The sequence below is a fragment of the Geotrypetes seraphini genome, chromosome 17 (assembly GCF_902459505.1).
Source record: "Geotrypetes seraphini chromosome 17, aGeoSer1.1, whole genome shotgun sequence".
Classification (NCBI taxonomy): domain Eukaryota; kingdom Metazoa; phylum Chordata; class Amphibia; order Gymnophiona; family Dermophiidae; genus Geotrypetes; species Geotrypetes seraphini.
Window position 1 is genome coordinate 11670235 of NC_047100.1, and position 12994 is coordinate 11683228.

General features: G+C 43.3%; 1 protein-coding gene across 1 annotated transcript in view; it reads right to left on the reverse strand.

The window, feature by feature from the left end:
* Positions 1 to 12994, reverse strand: part of FAM120A (family with sequence similarity 120A) — a 126126-nt gene that overhangs the window by 12318 nt on the left and 100814 nt on the right. The window contains exons 13-14 of the mRNA XM_033926005.1: positions 12437 to 12646; positions 2543 to 2726 (exon numbers count right to left, since the gene is read on the reverse strand). Of these exons, the coding sequence (XP_033781896.1) occupies positions 2543 to 2726; positions 12437 to 12646 (394 nt within the window). The remainder of the gene's footprint in view (positions 1 to 2542; positions 2727 to 12436; positions 12647 to 12994) is intronic.

The following is a 12994-nucleotide window of genomic DNA, read 5'->3' on the forward strand; positions in this document are numbered from 1 at the left end:
ACCAAAAGTTAATTTATCGTATGGCATTAATATTAAAGTTCCTATCATATATGCTGGCAATTTTCATATTTTAATTAAAGTGTATTTTGAATCAGTATCAATTAATACATTTAAAATATACACCATAAATATAATGATATTTTCAACTCTAAGCTTAACTGATTAGAGCAGGGGTGTCCAACCTTTTGGCTTCTCTGGGCCGCATTGGCTGAAAAAAAAAATGTTTCTGGGGCTGCACAAACAAGCAAACGCTGCAGCAAGACAGAGGAGGTAGCCGGCAAGACGGTAAAAACCCGGGGGCAGTAGAGGAAAACACTGCATCGCCTTCGACCGGTGCCGCACAAAATACTTCACGGGGCCGCAGGTTGGACACCCCTGGATTAGAGGATGCACATTGTTTAATCCACTACTACTGTATATACTGAGGTGCATGGTATAGAGGTGTGAAAACAATGTATTGTTCTGCTTTAAGACAATGGTGTAAATAATGGAGTTTATTGTCTTCTCTTGATACTAGAATAGAAACCTAGAAGATGACGGCAGAAAAGGGCTCCAGCCCATCAAGTCTGCCCACTCTGCTTACCCACCCCCTGTCTATGCCCTAATGACCCAATTTCCTTATCTTGACCCTCGTAAGGATCCCACATGGGTATCCCATTTCTTCTTAAAGTCTGGCACGCTGTCTGCCTCGATCACCTGCACTGGAAGCTTGTTCCAATGATCAACCACTCTCTCTGTGAAGAAATACTTTCTGGTGTCTGCAGCAGCCACTCTCTCCTCCTCTCCCTATTGGCTAAGGCTCTTAACATTTGCATCTCCTCTTCCTATAGGCTAAGGCTCTTTACACCTGCATTGTGATGTCATAGAACTTTCTGATTATAGAAACATAGAAACATGATGGCAGATAAAGGCCAAATGACCCATCATAGAAACCTAGAAGATGACGGCAGAAAAGGGCTACAGCCCATCAAGTCTGCCCACTCTGCTTACCCACCCCCTGTCTATGCCCTAATGACCCAATTTCCTTATCTTGACCCTCGTAGGGATCCCACATGGGTATCCCATTTATTCTTAAAGTCTGGCACGCTGTCTGCCTCGATCACCTGCACTGGAAGCTTGTTCCAATGATCAACCACTCTCTCTGTGACGAAATACTTTCTGGTGTTTCCATGAAATTTTCCACCCCTGAGTTTGAGCGGGTGCCCTCTTGTGGCCGAAGTTCCCTTGAGAAAGAAAATATCATCTTCCACTTCGACACGTCCCATGAGGTACTTAAATGTTTCGATCATGTCTCCCCTCTCCCTATGTTCCTCGAGAGTGTAGAGCTGCAATTTGTTCAGTCTCTCTTCGTACGAGAGACCCTTGAGCCCCGAGATCATCCTGGTGACCGTCCGCTGAACCGATTCAATTCTGCGCACATCTTTACTGTAATGTGGCCTCCAGAACTGCACACAGTACTCCAGATGAGGTCTCACCATGGCCCTGTACAACGGCATTATGACTTCAGGCTTTCGGCTGTAGCTCAAGTATGTGTAAGTTCAGCACTTATGATAAATTGAGATGTGTGTTTCTGATGCCTATAACTGACACCATAATAAACAAATGTGCAATACATATGCAGACATTGGACTTCAAAAAATTTAATACATTCCTTTGTTTCCAACTTTTGACATTGATCTTGTGTCAGTTCTGAGGCATCACTCATGAATTCTGTTTTATCAGCCTTATGCTTATGTTTTTTTAAAAAAAATTAATATCTCCTTTAATGCCCCTCCCCTTTTTTAAAAACAGGATTTGCAACTAAAGTAAAATGAGGCGACAATATAGAAAACAGTAATAAAATGGCACATAAAACAGAAAATTATTTCGATACAGAAAATCTGCATGCCTAGTAAATGAAGGCCCTGCTACCACCTCCGTCATCTGTCAAAGTACAGCACCTGCGGCTACAGTAAGGAAACTCGTTTTGGTCAGCACTGTGAATCATGAAGAAAATTTAGGTACGCTAATTAGAAGAGGCTAGTTAAGTTCACGGATTAATGTTATGTTATATATGCTGCTATACTCGTTATTTAGGCTAAATGTGAAGCTTTTATTAACAGCTTGTTGTATTTTATTTTCTTATGTTTTACAAAGGTACAATGTTAGTGATAATGCTGAGGGTTTTGGAAAGTTGTCATTATTATGTTTGGCCTCCCTTTTATAATTGAATATGGTATTTTGTTGCTAATATATCTGATATTTTTACATTTATGTTATATACTTATTTAATTGTACTACACACTAAAAGCTCCTTTTACGAAGCCGCGTTAACGATTTTAACGCGCGTAATAGCACGCGCTAAACTTCAGCCACGCTATGCCGCCTCCTCTTGAGCAGGCGGTAGTTTCCCAGCTAGCGCTGGGGTTCACGCGTGATAAAAAGTCACGTGCGATAAAGCCGTTCACGCAGCTTCGGAAAAGGAGCCCTAAATAAAAGGAGTATAAGATTTCATAACAAACAAAGTCAGACATTAACGAACAGTTCTTAAAGATGCACCTACCAGGAAAACCTCTCCCCCTGCCCTGAGGTGGTGGCATGGGCCCAAAGGGTCGAGGATACATAGCAGCTGGATAGAAAGGCATAGCAGGTGGAGGGGGGAAGGGAAGCGGATGATTCTGTCTTGAGAAATGTAACCCTTCCAAGATGCTCTGGCGCATTTTTTCAACCTTGGCAGCCTGCTCAGCCTAGACCAGGAAAAATGTATGATTATGAAAAAATAAATAAAACAGGGCTCATATGCTTTAAAATGTTTCCATGTTAGTATAGTGGGAGGTGAACTTCATAGCCTAAAGCTGGAATTAAAACCCTTCAAAAACAGTTAACTATTTTTATTAACATTTTTAGCTTTTGTCACCTTCTCCATTCATTTTTTTTTTTTTTTTAAAAAGACTAAAAGGAGTGCAAGATTAAACTAGTGGTTAGAGCAGCAGGCTGAGAAACAGGGAACCCAGGGTTCAAATCCTGCTTATCCCACTGACTTTCCTAATGACCTTGGCACATCACTTTGCCTTCCACTGCCTCAGGTACAATTATTAGTCCAATGTGACGGGGAAATAACTTGTGAACAGAAACTGCATGTCATAGTTAACTCTGCATTAAATAATAGCACTGCAGACAATACAACAGTTAAATGTATGATCATGACATTTCCTCTGCCTCAACAAAATAGCAAACTGCTAGGAACACCTTCCACGGTTTATGCTGAGGTTTTGCATTAATACCGTGTTTCCCCGATGGTAAGACACTGTCTTATTTTTTTTGGAAGGCCAAAATATGCTCTAGGGCTTATTTTCGGGGGGATGCCTTATTTACCCTTTCATGTCCCCTCTGTATCTCTATCCTTATTCAGTAGGTCCTGCTTACCCTTTCTCTTCTTTGTGTCACTGCCCACAGGTTCCTCTCTACAGCTGGAGTTCTCTAGCAAAGTTCTGGGCATCACCATAGATTCATCATTATCCTTCAATGACCACCTCAACTCCCTGATAAAAAAATGTTTTTGCAGCCTTCACATGCTGAGGAAAGCGAGGTCCTGCTTCCACCAAAAACACTTTGCCGTCCTCGTACAATCCATTATCCTTTCCAGATTGGACTATTGCAATTCCATTTACCTTAGCGTAACAAAGAAAAGCATTCACAGACTCCAACTAATACAGAACACCGCGGCTAAACTTATCTTCTCAAAAAGTAAGTTTGATCATGTCTCACCGCTCCTATCCAAACTCCACTGGCTTCCCGTTATTTCCAGGGTCCACTTTAAATGTGCCTGTCTAACCTTCAAGATCCTCCATGGTATCCTCCCTCCTTTTATCCCGCTATCCTGGAATTCCTCAAATCCAACCTCCACTAGATCCTCGCAAAAATTAAAACTATCCTACCCCTCCCTAAAAGGCATCTCCCTTGTTGGTAAACTTGGCTCTTCCCTCCCTTTTAGAATTGCTCAGCTCTGGAACAGTCTCCCTTCCCCTCTCCGCAATTTGAGTCCACTTCTACCATTCCGTAATCGTCTGAAGACCTGGCTCTTCTCCAAAACGTAACCCCGTCCCGTTCCTGGCATTCTTACACCTAAACCTCTCTCCTCTCTTACTTATATAATTCCATTGGATTTCCGTTCCTTCCCTAACCATGTAAACCGTGCCGAGCTCCATCAGTGGAGATGATGCGGTATATAAATCCAAGATTTAGTTTAGTTTAGTTTAGTTTAGTCACTATCTCCATTTTCAGCTTTCCCCCCCTTTTCCTTTGTTACTGCACCCGGTAGCCAGAATCTTTCCACCCTCCCTCCACTCCGGCCCAGCCCAGTATGAAATATTTCCTTTTGTTTCCCTCCCCTCTCTCTTCTCCTCCCTCACCCACGAGTCCTGCATCTGGCCCTCTCCCTTCTACCTGCACCTGGCAACACCCCCCTGCTCCGCGGCTCTCTTCAGCAACTCGTCAGCAGCGGTGATCAAGACAAGCTGCCGACATCGAGGCCTTCCCTCTACAAGTCCTGCCTTTGTGGAAAAAGGAAGTTGAAACAAGCGGGACTCGCAGAGGGTAGGCCCCGACGTCAGAAGCTTGTGTCGATCGCTGCTGCTGAGTTGCCGAAGAGAGCCGCGGAGCAGGGGATGTGGCCGGAAGCAGGAAGATAGGAAGATAGGAGATAGGAAGGCTGTAGATCTCCGGAGCATGACACCGACCCCGGCCAGGATGATTTCTTTTTCAAGCGTGCATCTTACAAGTCCGGCGTCGCGGCGGGAAATAGCCATGCTGAGCAGTGAGTTCAGCACTACACAGATGAAAGCCTTGCTTGCTGATTGGTCCGGCGGCACGGCCGCCGGACCAATCAGCAAGCAAGGCTTTCATCTGTGTACGTGCTGAGCTCACTGCTCAGCATGGCTATTTCCCGCCGCGACGCCGGACTTGTAAGATGCACGCCTGCGTGACACACTACCGGAGCCACGGCAAAGGTGGAAAAGAGCCGCGGGTTGCCGACCCCCGTGGTAGACGGAGGGACCACACGGAGTCACCCACCGTACCACCCGATTCGGGTAAGCGCAGGTATCGGTGGGTGGCTTATTTGCGGGGGGGGGGGGGTGCCTTATTTTACAATTTTTTCTAAAAAGGGGGAGCTGTCTTATTTGATGGCCCTGCCTTATCATTGGGGAAACACGGTAGCATATAGACCAATTCTCAGAACTCCCAAAGCAGGGCCAACAACACAGATCCCGTACTACTGCAATAGAGCAGAAAAATAGCTCTCCAGTGCTCATAGGAAATTCAAATTTATATGCATGCTGTAAAAGCAAAAGCAGAAAGGAGGAATGTGTTTGCCTCATGCACATAAGCATTTCACAATAAGCGCAGCTCTAGTGCACGTGTGCCAGTGAAGCACACATGGATGCCACTCTCTGGCACCTTTAAATATAAGCTTTTTGGTTTTTTACATGAAAGGCTTATATTTAAGCACAGAAAACAGGCACTAATGTGTGTGCTTTCACTTTTGGAGTTGCTTGGACTCGTGTACATTTGTTTCTCGGTTCCAGTACTTACAGGCTTGCCAGAGCTTTCTTCTGCTTCCAAAAGAAATCAGAACTGGCAGATTTGAAATGGTAAATTTTTTAAAAAATCCTCTCTTTATTAAACCTTCCGTTGCTGCTCTGAGCTGGCATTATTTTTCCAGGGGTAAGAGCAGATTGTTTCCTGCACTAAAGCCCTCTGAGCATGCCACACAGAATTATAGGCACATTATTCCCGTGCTAATTGGCCTTACTGCCAGCAGTAGATTTTGAGAATCTATTTTAATCTAATCTGCAATTTGTGGATCGCTCTATGCCTAAAAAGGATCAAGGTGATTTACAGTTTTTAGAGACCCATACAAGTCATGGGGAGAATATAAAGAACAGGTTGTCAGTACAGCAATGAACTAATATAGAATTTTAGACAGAAGCCTGATGAACTGAGATGTTTGCAAATGACAATCCAAGGAGAAGCACTGTTGTTCTACCTACAAAACAGGCGATTACACAATAATGTGGTGGGTCAGGAAAGAAGTTATGGATCAATATGACAGTTAAATAATTTGAGGTTTATGAGACAGTTGGTCATACAGAAACTTTACAGTTTTCTTCTGAATATTAAGTAGCTTGTTTCCTTCCTGGTGTTGATGGGTAGATTGTTCCAAGTTTTGATGGTGACTAGAGAATTGCACAGTGGCTGTTACCCATGACTAGCCGCGGGTAACTTACCAAAACGGTGGGGAAAAAGAAAGTGCTAACCGCGGGTATGGGGACAAGGCCATCCATCACCCCATGGAGTGGTGAATGGCCTTGTCTCCGCAGTTAAGGGAGGGAACGCGTGCGGTCACCAATCGCAGGCAGTCCCCTCCCTCCTTCCTACCTACCGATTGCTGCCACATCTATCTCCCTTACCTTTGTGGCATGTTTTAATTTAATTTGTTCAAGCAGCCCAAGCCTGAAGACGCATGCGTCTGCAGAAGCTTCTCCTCTGACGCAACTTCCGGTTCTGTCAGAGGAGAAGCTTTCGCAGATGCATGTGACTTCAGGTTCGGGCTGCTTGAACAAATTAAATTAAAACGCGCTGCGAAGGGAAGGGAGGGAGATGCACGGACCGTGTGAGGGGTGCTGGAAGGGGTGTGGAGAGAGGGAAGGGGGTGGAAAGGAACAGATGTTGAAGAGGGGTGGAGGAAAGGAACAAACACTAACGAGAAATGGGGAACAGAGAGTGGGGAGAAGACGCTGAAGGGAAATGGGGAACAGAAAGCTGGAAGGAATGAAGACAGAGATGCCAGACTATGGGGGGAGTAGAGGGAAGAAGATGGGTGCCAGACCAATTGGGAGGGGGGGGTGGAGGGAGAGGTGGAAGGGAGAGGCACAGAAACAGAGCAAATGGAAGAGACAGTGGATGGAAGGATTTGAATGAGGAGAAAATGAGGAAAGCAGAAACCAGACAACAAAGGTAGAAAAAAAATTCTATTTATTTTCTTTTTTTTTGCTTTAGGATAAAGTAGTATATTAGTTGTGTTGATAAAAATTTATAAACAAAGCTCTGCCAGCTGAACATCTTTCTCTAGTTCAGCAGCCAGAACTTTGATTTATAAAATGACAATTGTACAGAATATTGTTTCTTTTTATACTTTAAGAAAATAATTTCAGTATAAACCTTTTCAAGGCTTGTGTGGATGGGATCAGATGGTTTGTGGGGACAGGGACTGAGCTCGCAGGGACGGGGACCGAGCTCGTGGGGATGGGACAGAGACTGGGACTAGAGAATGACACGGGGAAAAAAATCTGTCCTCGTCACTGCACCGTCCCCGGCCCACCATCCTCTGCACCGCCCCGTCACCGCCGTTCCCTTCACCGTCACCGCCATCTCTTTCACCGCCCCGTCACCGCCACTGCCATCCCATTCACTGCCCTGTCACCGTCCCCGCAGCATCCATATAAGCCTCAGTACTGCAAAACAACATGAAGACAGAAGAGAGTCCTGCCACTACTACTATTGCACTGAGAATCTGTTTCAGTGCCTCTGCCCTGAAGTAAAAACAGAACATAAAATAAATCAATTGACTTGTCCTCCCTTGCAATGACGTGTCCCACATGTTCACCTATAGCTCGAATCAGATCAATCGTGCACACTAAAAATGCAGGAGGATCTGGAACGTGAGCGCAGGCAGGCAGTGATACAAAAACAGCAGACACCCGACCGACTGCAGTGTTCCGCCATCTCCCTCCCTCCATCTCACCTTAGATGTAGAGTATACCGGCTTTCTTTTCCGCCCAGCCGCATGTGCGGGTGCTCATTTGTTCAATATTCTCCTCTGATGCAACCAGAAACAGGAAGTTGTAAGAGAGGAGAAGATTGATCAACTCGAGCAGCCGCGCAAGCGCGGCTTTTTGAACGCGTGCGGCTGGGCGAAAAAGAAAGCCAGCATACTCTACATCAGTGTTTTTCAACATTTTTACACCCGTGAACCGGCAGAAATAAAAGAATTATTTTGTGGACCGGCAAACTACTAGGACTAAAATTTTATAAGCCTGTTTCCGCCCCATCTCCGCAAGCTCGGTCACCTCAGTAACTATAGAAAAATAGACAAATATAGTGCAAAATATAGACAGCAGATATAATTTCTCAAAACTGACACATTTTGATCACTAAATTGAAAATAAAATCATTTTTCCTACCTTTGCTGTCTGGTGATTGATTTCATGAGTCTCTGGTTGCGTTTCCTTCTGTCTGTGTATCCTTTCTTTCATTTCTTTCTTTCTGCACTCAGGCCTAAGAATTGTCCCTTTCTATTCCCTCCCTCTTTCCTTCCTATGTCCTTAGTGCCCCCGGTGCCTCCTTCCCATGTCTTTAGTGCCCCCAGTGCCTCCTTCCCATGTCCTTAGTGCCCCTTCCTGTCTTTAGTGCCCCCAGTGCCTCTTTCCCATGTCTTTAGTGCCCCAGTGCCTCCTTCCCATGTCCTTAGTGCCCCTTTCTGTCTTTAGTGCCCCCAGTGCCTCGTTTCCATGTCTTTAGTGCCCCCAGTGCCTCCTTCCCATGTCTTTAGTGCCCCTAGTGCCTCCTTCCTATGTCCCTCTCACTGCCTTCCACACTTTGTCCCACCCCCACCCCCGAATCCTGCCTGCCTACCTTTCTCCCTCCCTAGCCAAAGCCAGCCTGCTGCCTCCCTGCCGCTCAAAAAAAAAGCCTCCTTCCTTTTCCCCTGCTCTTACCGCCATGCTCATGCTGCAGCTACTAAAGCCAACAGGAAGTCTTTCCGACTCAACTCTGAAGTCGGAGAGGACGTTCTGGACCAGCCAGGCAGCGATTGGCTGGCCCAGAACGTCCTCTCCGATGTCAGAATTGACGTCGGAAAGACTTCCTGTCGGCTTTAGTAGCAGCAGCATGAGCATGGCGGTAAGAGCAGGGGAAAAGGAAGGAGGCTTTTTTTTTTTTTCACGCGGACTGGCAGAAATTCAACCGGCGGTAAGGAGGGAGGGAGGGAGATGGCGGGGACCTTGCGATCCTTGATTGCCTCACTGCGGGGACAAGTCCATTCACCGCTCCACGGGGCGGTGAATGGCCTTGTCCCCGTCCCGCAGAGGCCACTATTTTTTCTTCCCCGTTTTGGCGGGTTACTCGCGGTTAAATGCGGCTAGCCACGGGTAACCCGCCACCGTGTCATTCTCTAATTGGGACTGAGCTTGCGGGGACGGGGTGGAGACTGAGACAAATTTTTTTCCCCCGTGTCATTATCTAATGGTGACATAGGCGAATAGAAAATTGAAAATACTTTTGTACTTGGTTCATTTGGGAGAGGGGAGAATCATTAGTGAAGCGTTGGAGATACGGGCAGATGTGAAGTGGAGCTCTGAGAACAGATGGAATACAGCTTCTGAGGAGTTGATGTTGCATGAGTGAAATATTATGTAGGATATTTTGAAGGAGATTCAGGTCATAGGTAGCTAGTGCAGCTTGTGGTAGTACTCTGTTAATGAGTTAAATTTCTTGAGCCTGAATATCAATCTAATTGCAGTGTTTTGGATGAGTTGTAGTCTGTGTAGTTGTTTGCTGCTTAAACCTGTGAGTTGCAATAGTCTAGTTAGGGTAAAATGAGCATGTGAACTAATGGTGTTCATAAAAGAGGGTGACATTTCATGCTGTAGATGTATTTTTCCAGAGGTTTGAGATTTGTGAAGCATAAGAAAGGGTAAAATCTAGAATAGTACCAAGAACTTTAGATACTGCCAATCTAGAATAGTACTGTACCAAGAACTGCTACTAACCATTTCTACAGCACTACTAGACATACGCAGCACTGGTACATCAAAACACAGAAGAGACAGACCCTGCTCAAAAGAGTTTACAATCTTGTCAAGACAACCTGGACAAAAAAGTGCAACAATATACTGTGCTCAGGTGGGGGAATTACAAAGGGAATAAGACAAATATTGGTGCTTAGAAGGTGGGTTGGAGTTTGGAATTGAAAGCATCTTCAAAGAAGTGAGCTTTGAGTCTGGATTTGAATACTGCCAGAGACGGAGCCTGATGTATCAAGTCAGGCAGTTTGTTCCAGGCATAGGGCATAGCAAAGTAGAAGGGATAGAGTCTGAAAGTTGGCTGTAGAAGAGAAGGGTACAGATAAAAGAGATTTATTCGATGAGCGGAGTGCCCGGGGTGGGGGGAGGTTAGAGATCAGAAATACTGACGTGTTGCAGAGCGAATACACTTTAGATGAGTTATGCAGTGTGTTGTTCCTGATGGAAGTTTCAAGTTTATTAATTTTTAATATACCGACCATCAACGGGTATCTAGCCGGTTTACAATAAAATGTTAAAATAGGGATAAAAGGTTATGCTTATAAAAGTAAAATTATGTTAGAGAGAAAGGAAGTGTACATTAAGGACATGGACGGGACAGACTTGAAAGTGATGATTAAGAGGAAGGAGAGGGGTAAAGTTACATTATTAGAAAGAAAAAGAGAGAGAAAAAAGAAAAAGAAAAAAAGAGGGGGGTTGAAAAGAAATGGAGGGAAAGGGATAAAACATTAGGGATGGGATCGCTTCTTAAAAACGGTTGATTAGATGAGAAAGAGGTAATTCAAGAGCAGTTGAAAGCATCTTGAAATAGGAAAGTTTATAGAGTTGGGAACTGATTGTTGGACGATGTGAAACTAGAGTAATTTGGTCTTGGATGCGTTTAATTTGGAGTTTGTTATTTGACAGATGAAGATTTTATTTATTCCATCTGCAGTTTCTTTAGGGGTATTTGTGATGGCTGAATCTATTTGGAAAAAAAAAGAAAGATATCATCTGCATATGTTAGTAATTGTTCTCCATTAGAGAACATGATTTCTCTAAGAGAGCTCATGAATAAGTTGAACAGGATTGCGGAAAGAGGAGAACCCTGAGGAACTCCACAGAATGACTTCAAGCTTCAAGTTATTATTATCCGTCCCCTCTCTATGAATAATAGGTACCAAGTGTCAAGACATTTTTTCAGTAGTGGCCCCCCAGCTTTGGAACACTCTTCCAGCCCCAGTAAGAGAATAAAATAACTTAAGACCGTTTTAGAGGCCTTCTTAAGACCCATTTATTCAAAGACACCTTTAATATTTAAATCTTCCTTAGGTTACTTATGCTCTTCGACTAAAAGAATCAGATCACAATATTCCCCTTCCTTTTCTTCATTCCGTAATTGTTTTATATCCTATATTGACTGTATTTCCACCTCATCTTCCTTCTGTATCATGTTAGTTTCACCCATTATGTCCTATTTGTGATACGCCATTTACTTAAGTCATTTCAATCTTTTTTAATTGTGCTTGCGTTTTGTTTTTATTTTTGTATTCCCGATTATTTTATCTGTAAATTGCTTAGAAGTTATATAAGCGATATCATCAAATTTTAATAAAAACTTGAAACTTGTCTTTCCACATGACATATTTTCTGTTGGTTAGAAAGGACTTAAACCAAACTAAGATCAATTGCACTGAGTTTTGTCAGCAGACGATTATGGTCAACAGAGTTGAATGCAGTTGTGAGTAAGTAGTAGTATTTTTCTAAATGCTTAATTTTGGCTGTCTCTGTGTTGCATTACAGCAACTACAGATTTAACATTCATGGACCTCAGCAGGACTAAGCAACTTCTGGCTTTAGCGTGGCTTACTTTTAGTTTTACAGGACAAGGAAAGGAATGGATACACTGCTTTTCTGTGGTTTCACATATTATATACAGGTACTTATTTTGTACCTGGGGCAACAGAGTCACAAGGAGCTTCAATGGAACTTGAACCCACCTCCTTCGGTTCTCAGGCCGTTGCATTAACCATTAGGCTATTCCTACACAAATCATCGTGAGCCAAGCCACATCTTCAAACCCAATTCTGATTTTTGCTAAATTTCATTGTAGCAGTTTGGTTAAGTGCTAATCCATTTAAATATGTAGAAATAAATGTCAACAAGCAAGTAGTAGGCAACACCTTTTTACTGAACTCATGCATTTGTGACCTTTTGAAAGTTTAGCTCCCTTCATCAGAAAAGCTTTCTAGCAACATCAACTACAACTCAATCCATACTAACCTGTTGAAAGTTAATCAGAAATTAATATATTAACTCACTTCAATAAAAAGGTACCACCTGATATTGACAAAAGAAGTCACAGGAAAGGTAAACATTTTGAAAATCATCTCAGCCACTTCCATAGATTATATCTCTGTGCAAGCATCCAAAAAGTTTCAAGTTTATCAAACTCTCTTTAAAAAAAAATTTCTATGTTGTTTTGTCCTATGATGTTAATGTAGGAGTTTTCATATAGACAAAAAAAAAATGTAAATAGAGGCTGATGTATTTGTGGGTTGATAGGTAGCATGTGAATGAAGATAAGAGACAATACCATCAGAAAAACTACATACCTGACCATCACAGAGGTCAATAAGTGGAGCTCTTTCCCGGGTGGCATTAATGAGTTTGGTCTGGAATAGCTTGCCATCAAAATACATCCAGGGACAACAGTGTTCCCATGGGATTGGCTGGCCACAAGCATCATTGGCAAGGAGTGCCATATCTACACCACTCATAAACAGAGAGGATAGCTGAATTCCTCTAGGATCCAGGTTCTCAATCTTAAAAGATAAAGGGAAAAAAGGTTTTTCCTGAGAGTTGAAATTATTGAAATAGAATTAAAATTAAACATAGGAAAGATACTTTTCAACAGTGCAATTACCCATGGAAGGGGGGCTTTAAAAAAAAATGCTTACCTTATATGGGGGTAAAAATAAAGCACCATAGTACCACTTAGCTCAGTGGTCTCCAATTTTTTTCATGTAAATGGCCATAGTGGAAGTACGAGAAAGCTCTGAGGTCCACCCAAAGATTTCAAGCTTACAAACACTACTAATTTTGTGAACCACTTTAACCTGCTTCAGAGTGGGCAGTAAACATGAAAAAATTAATTCTAATTTTGATTCTAC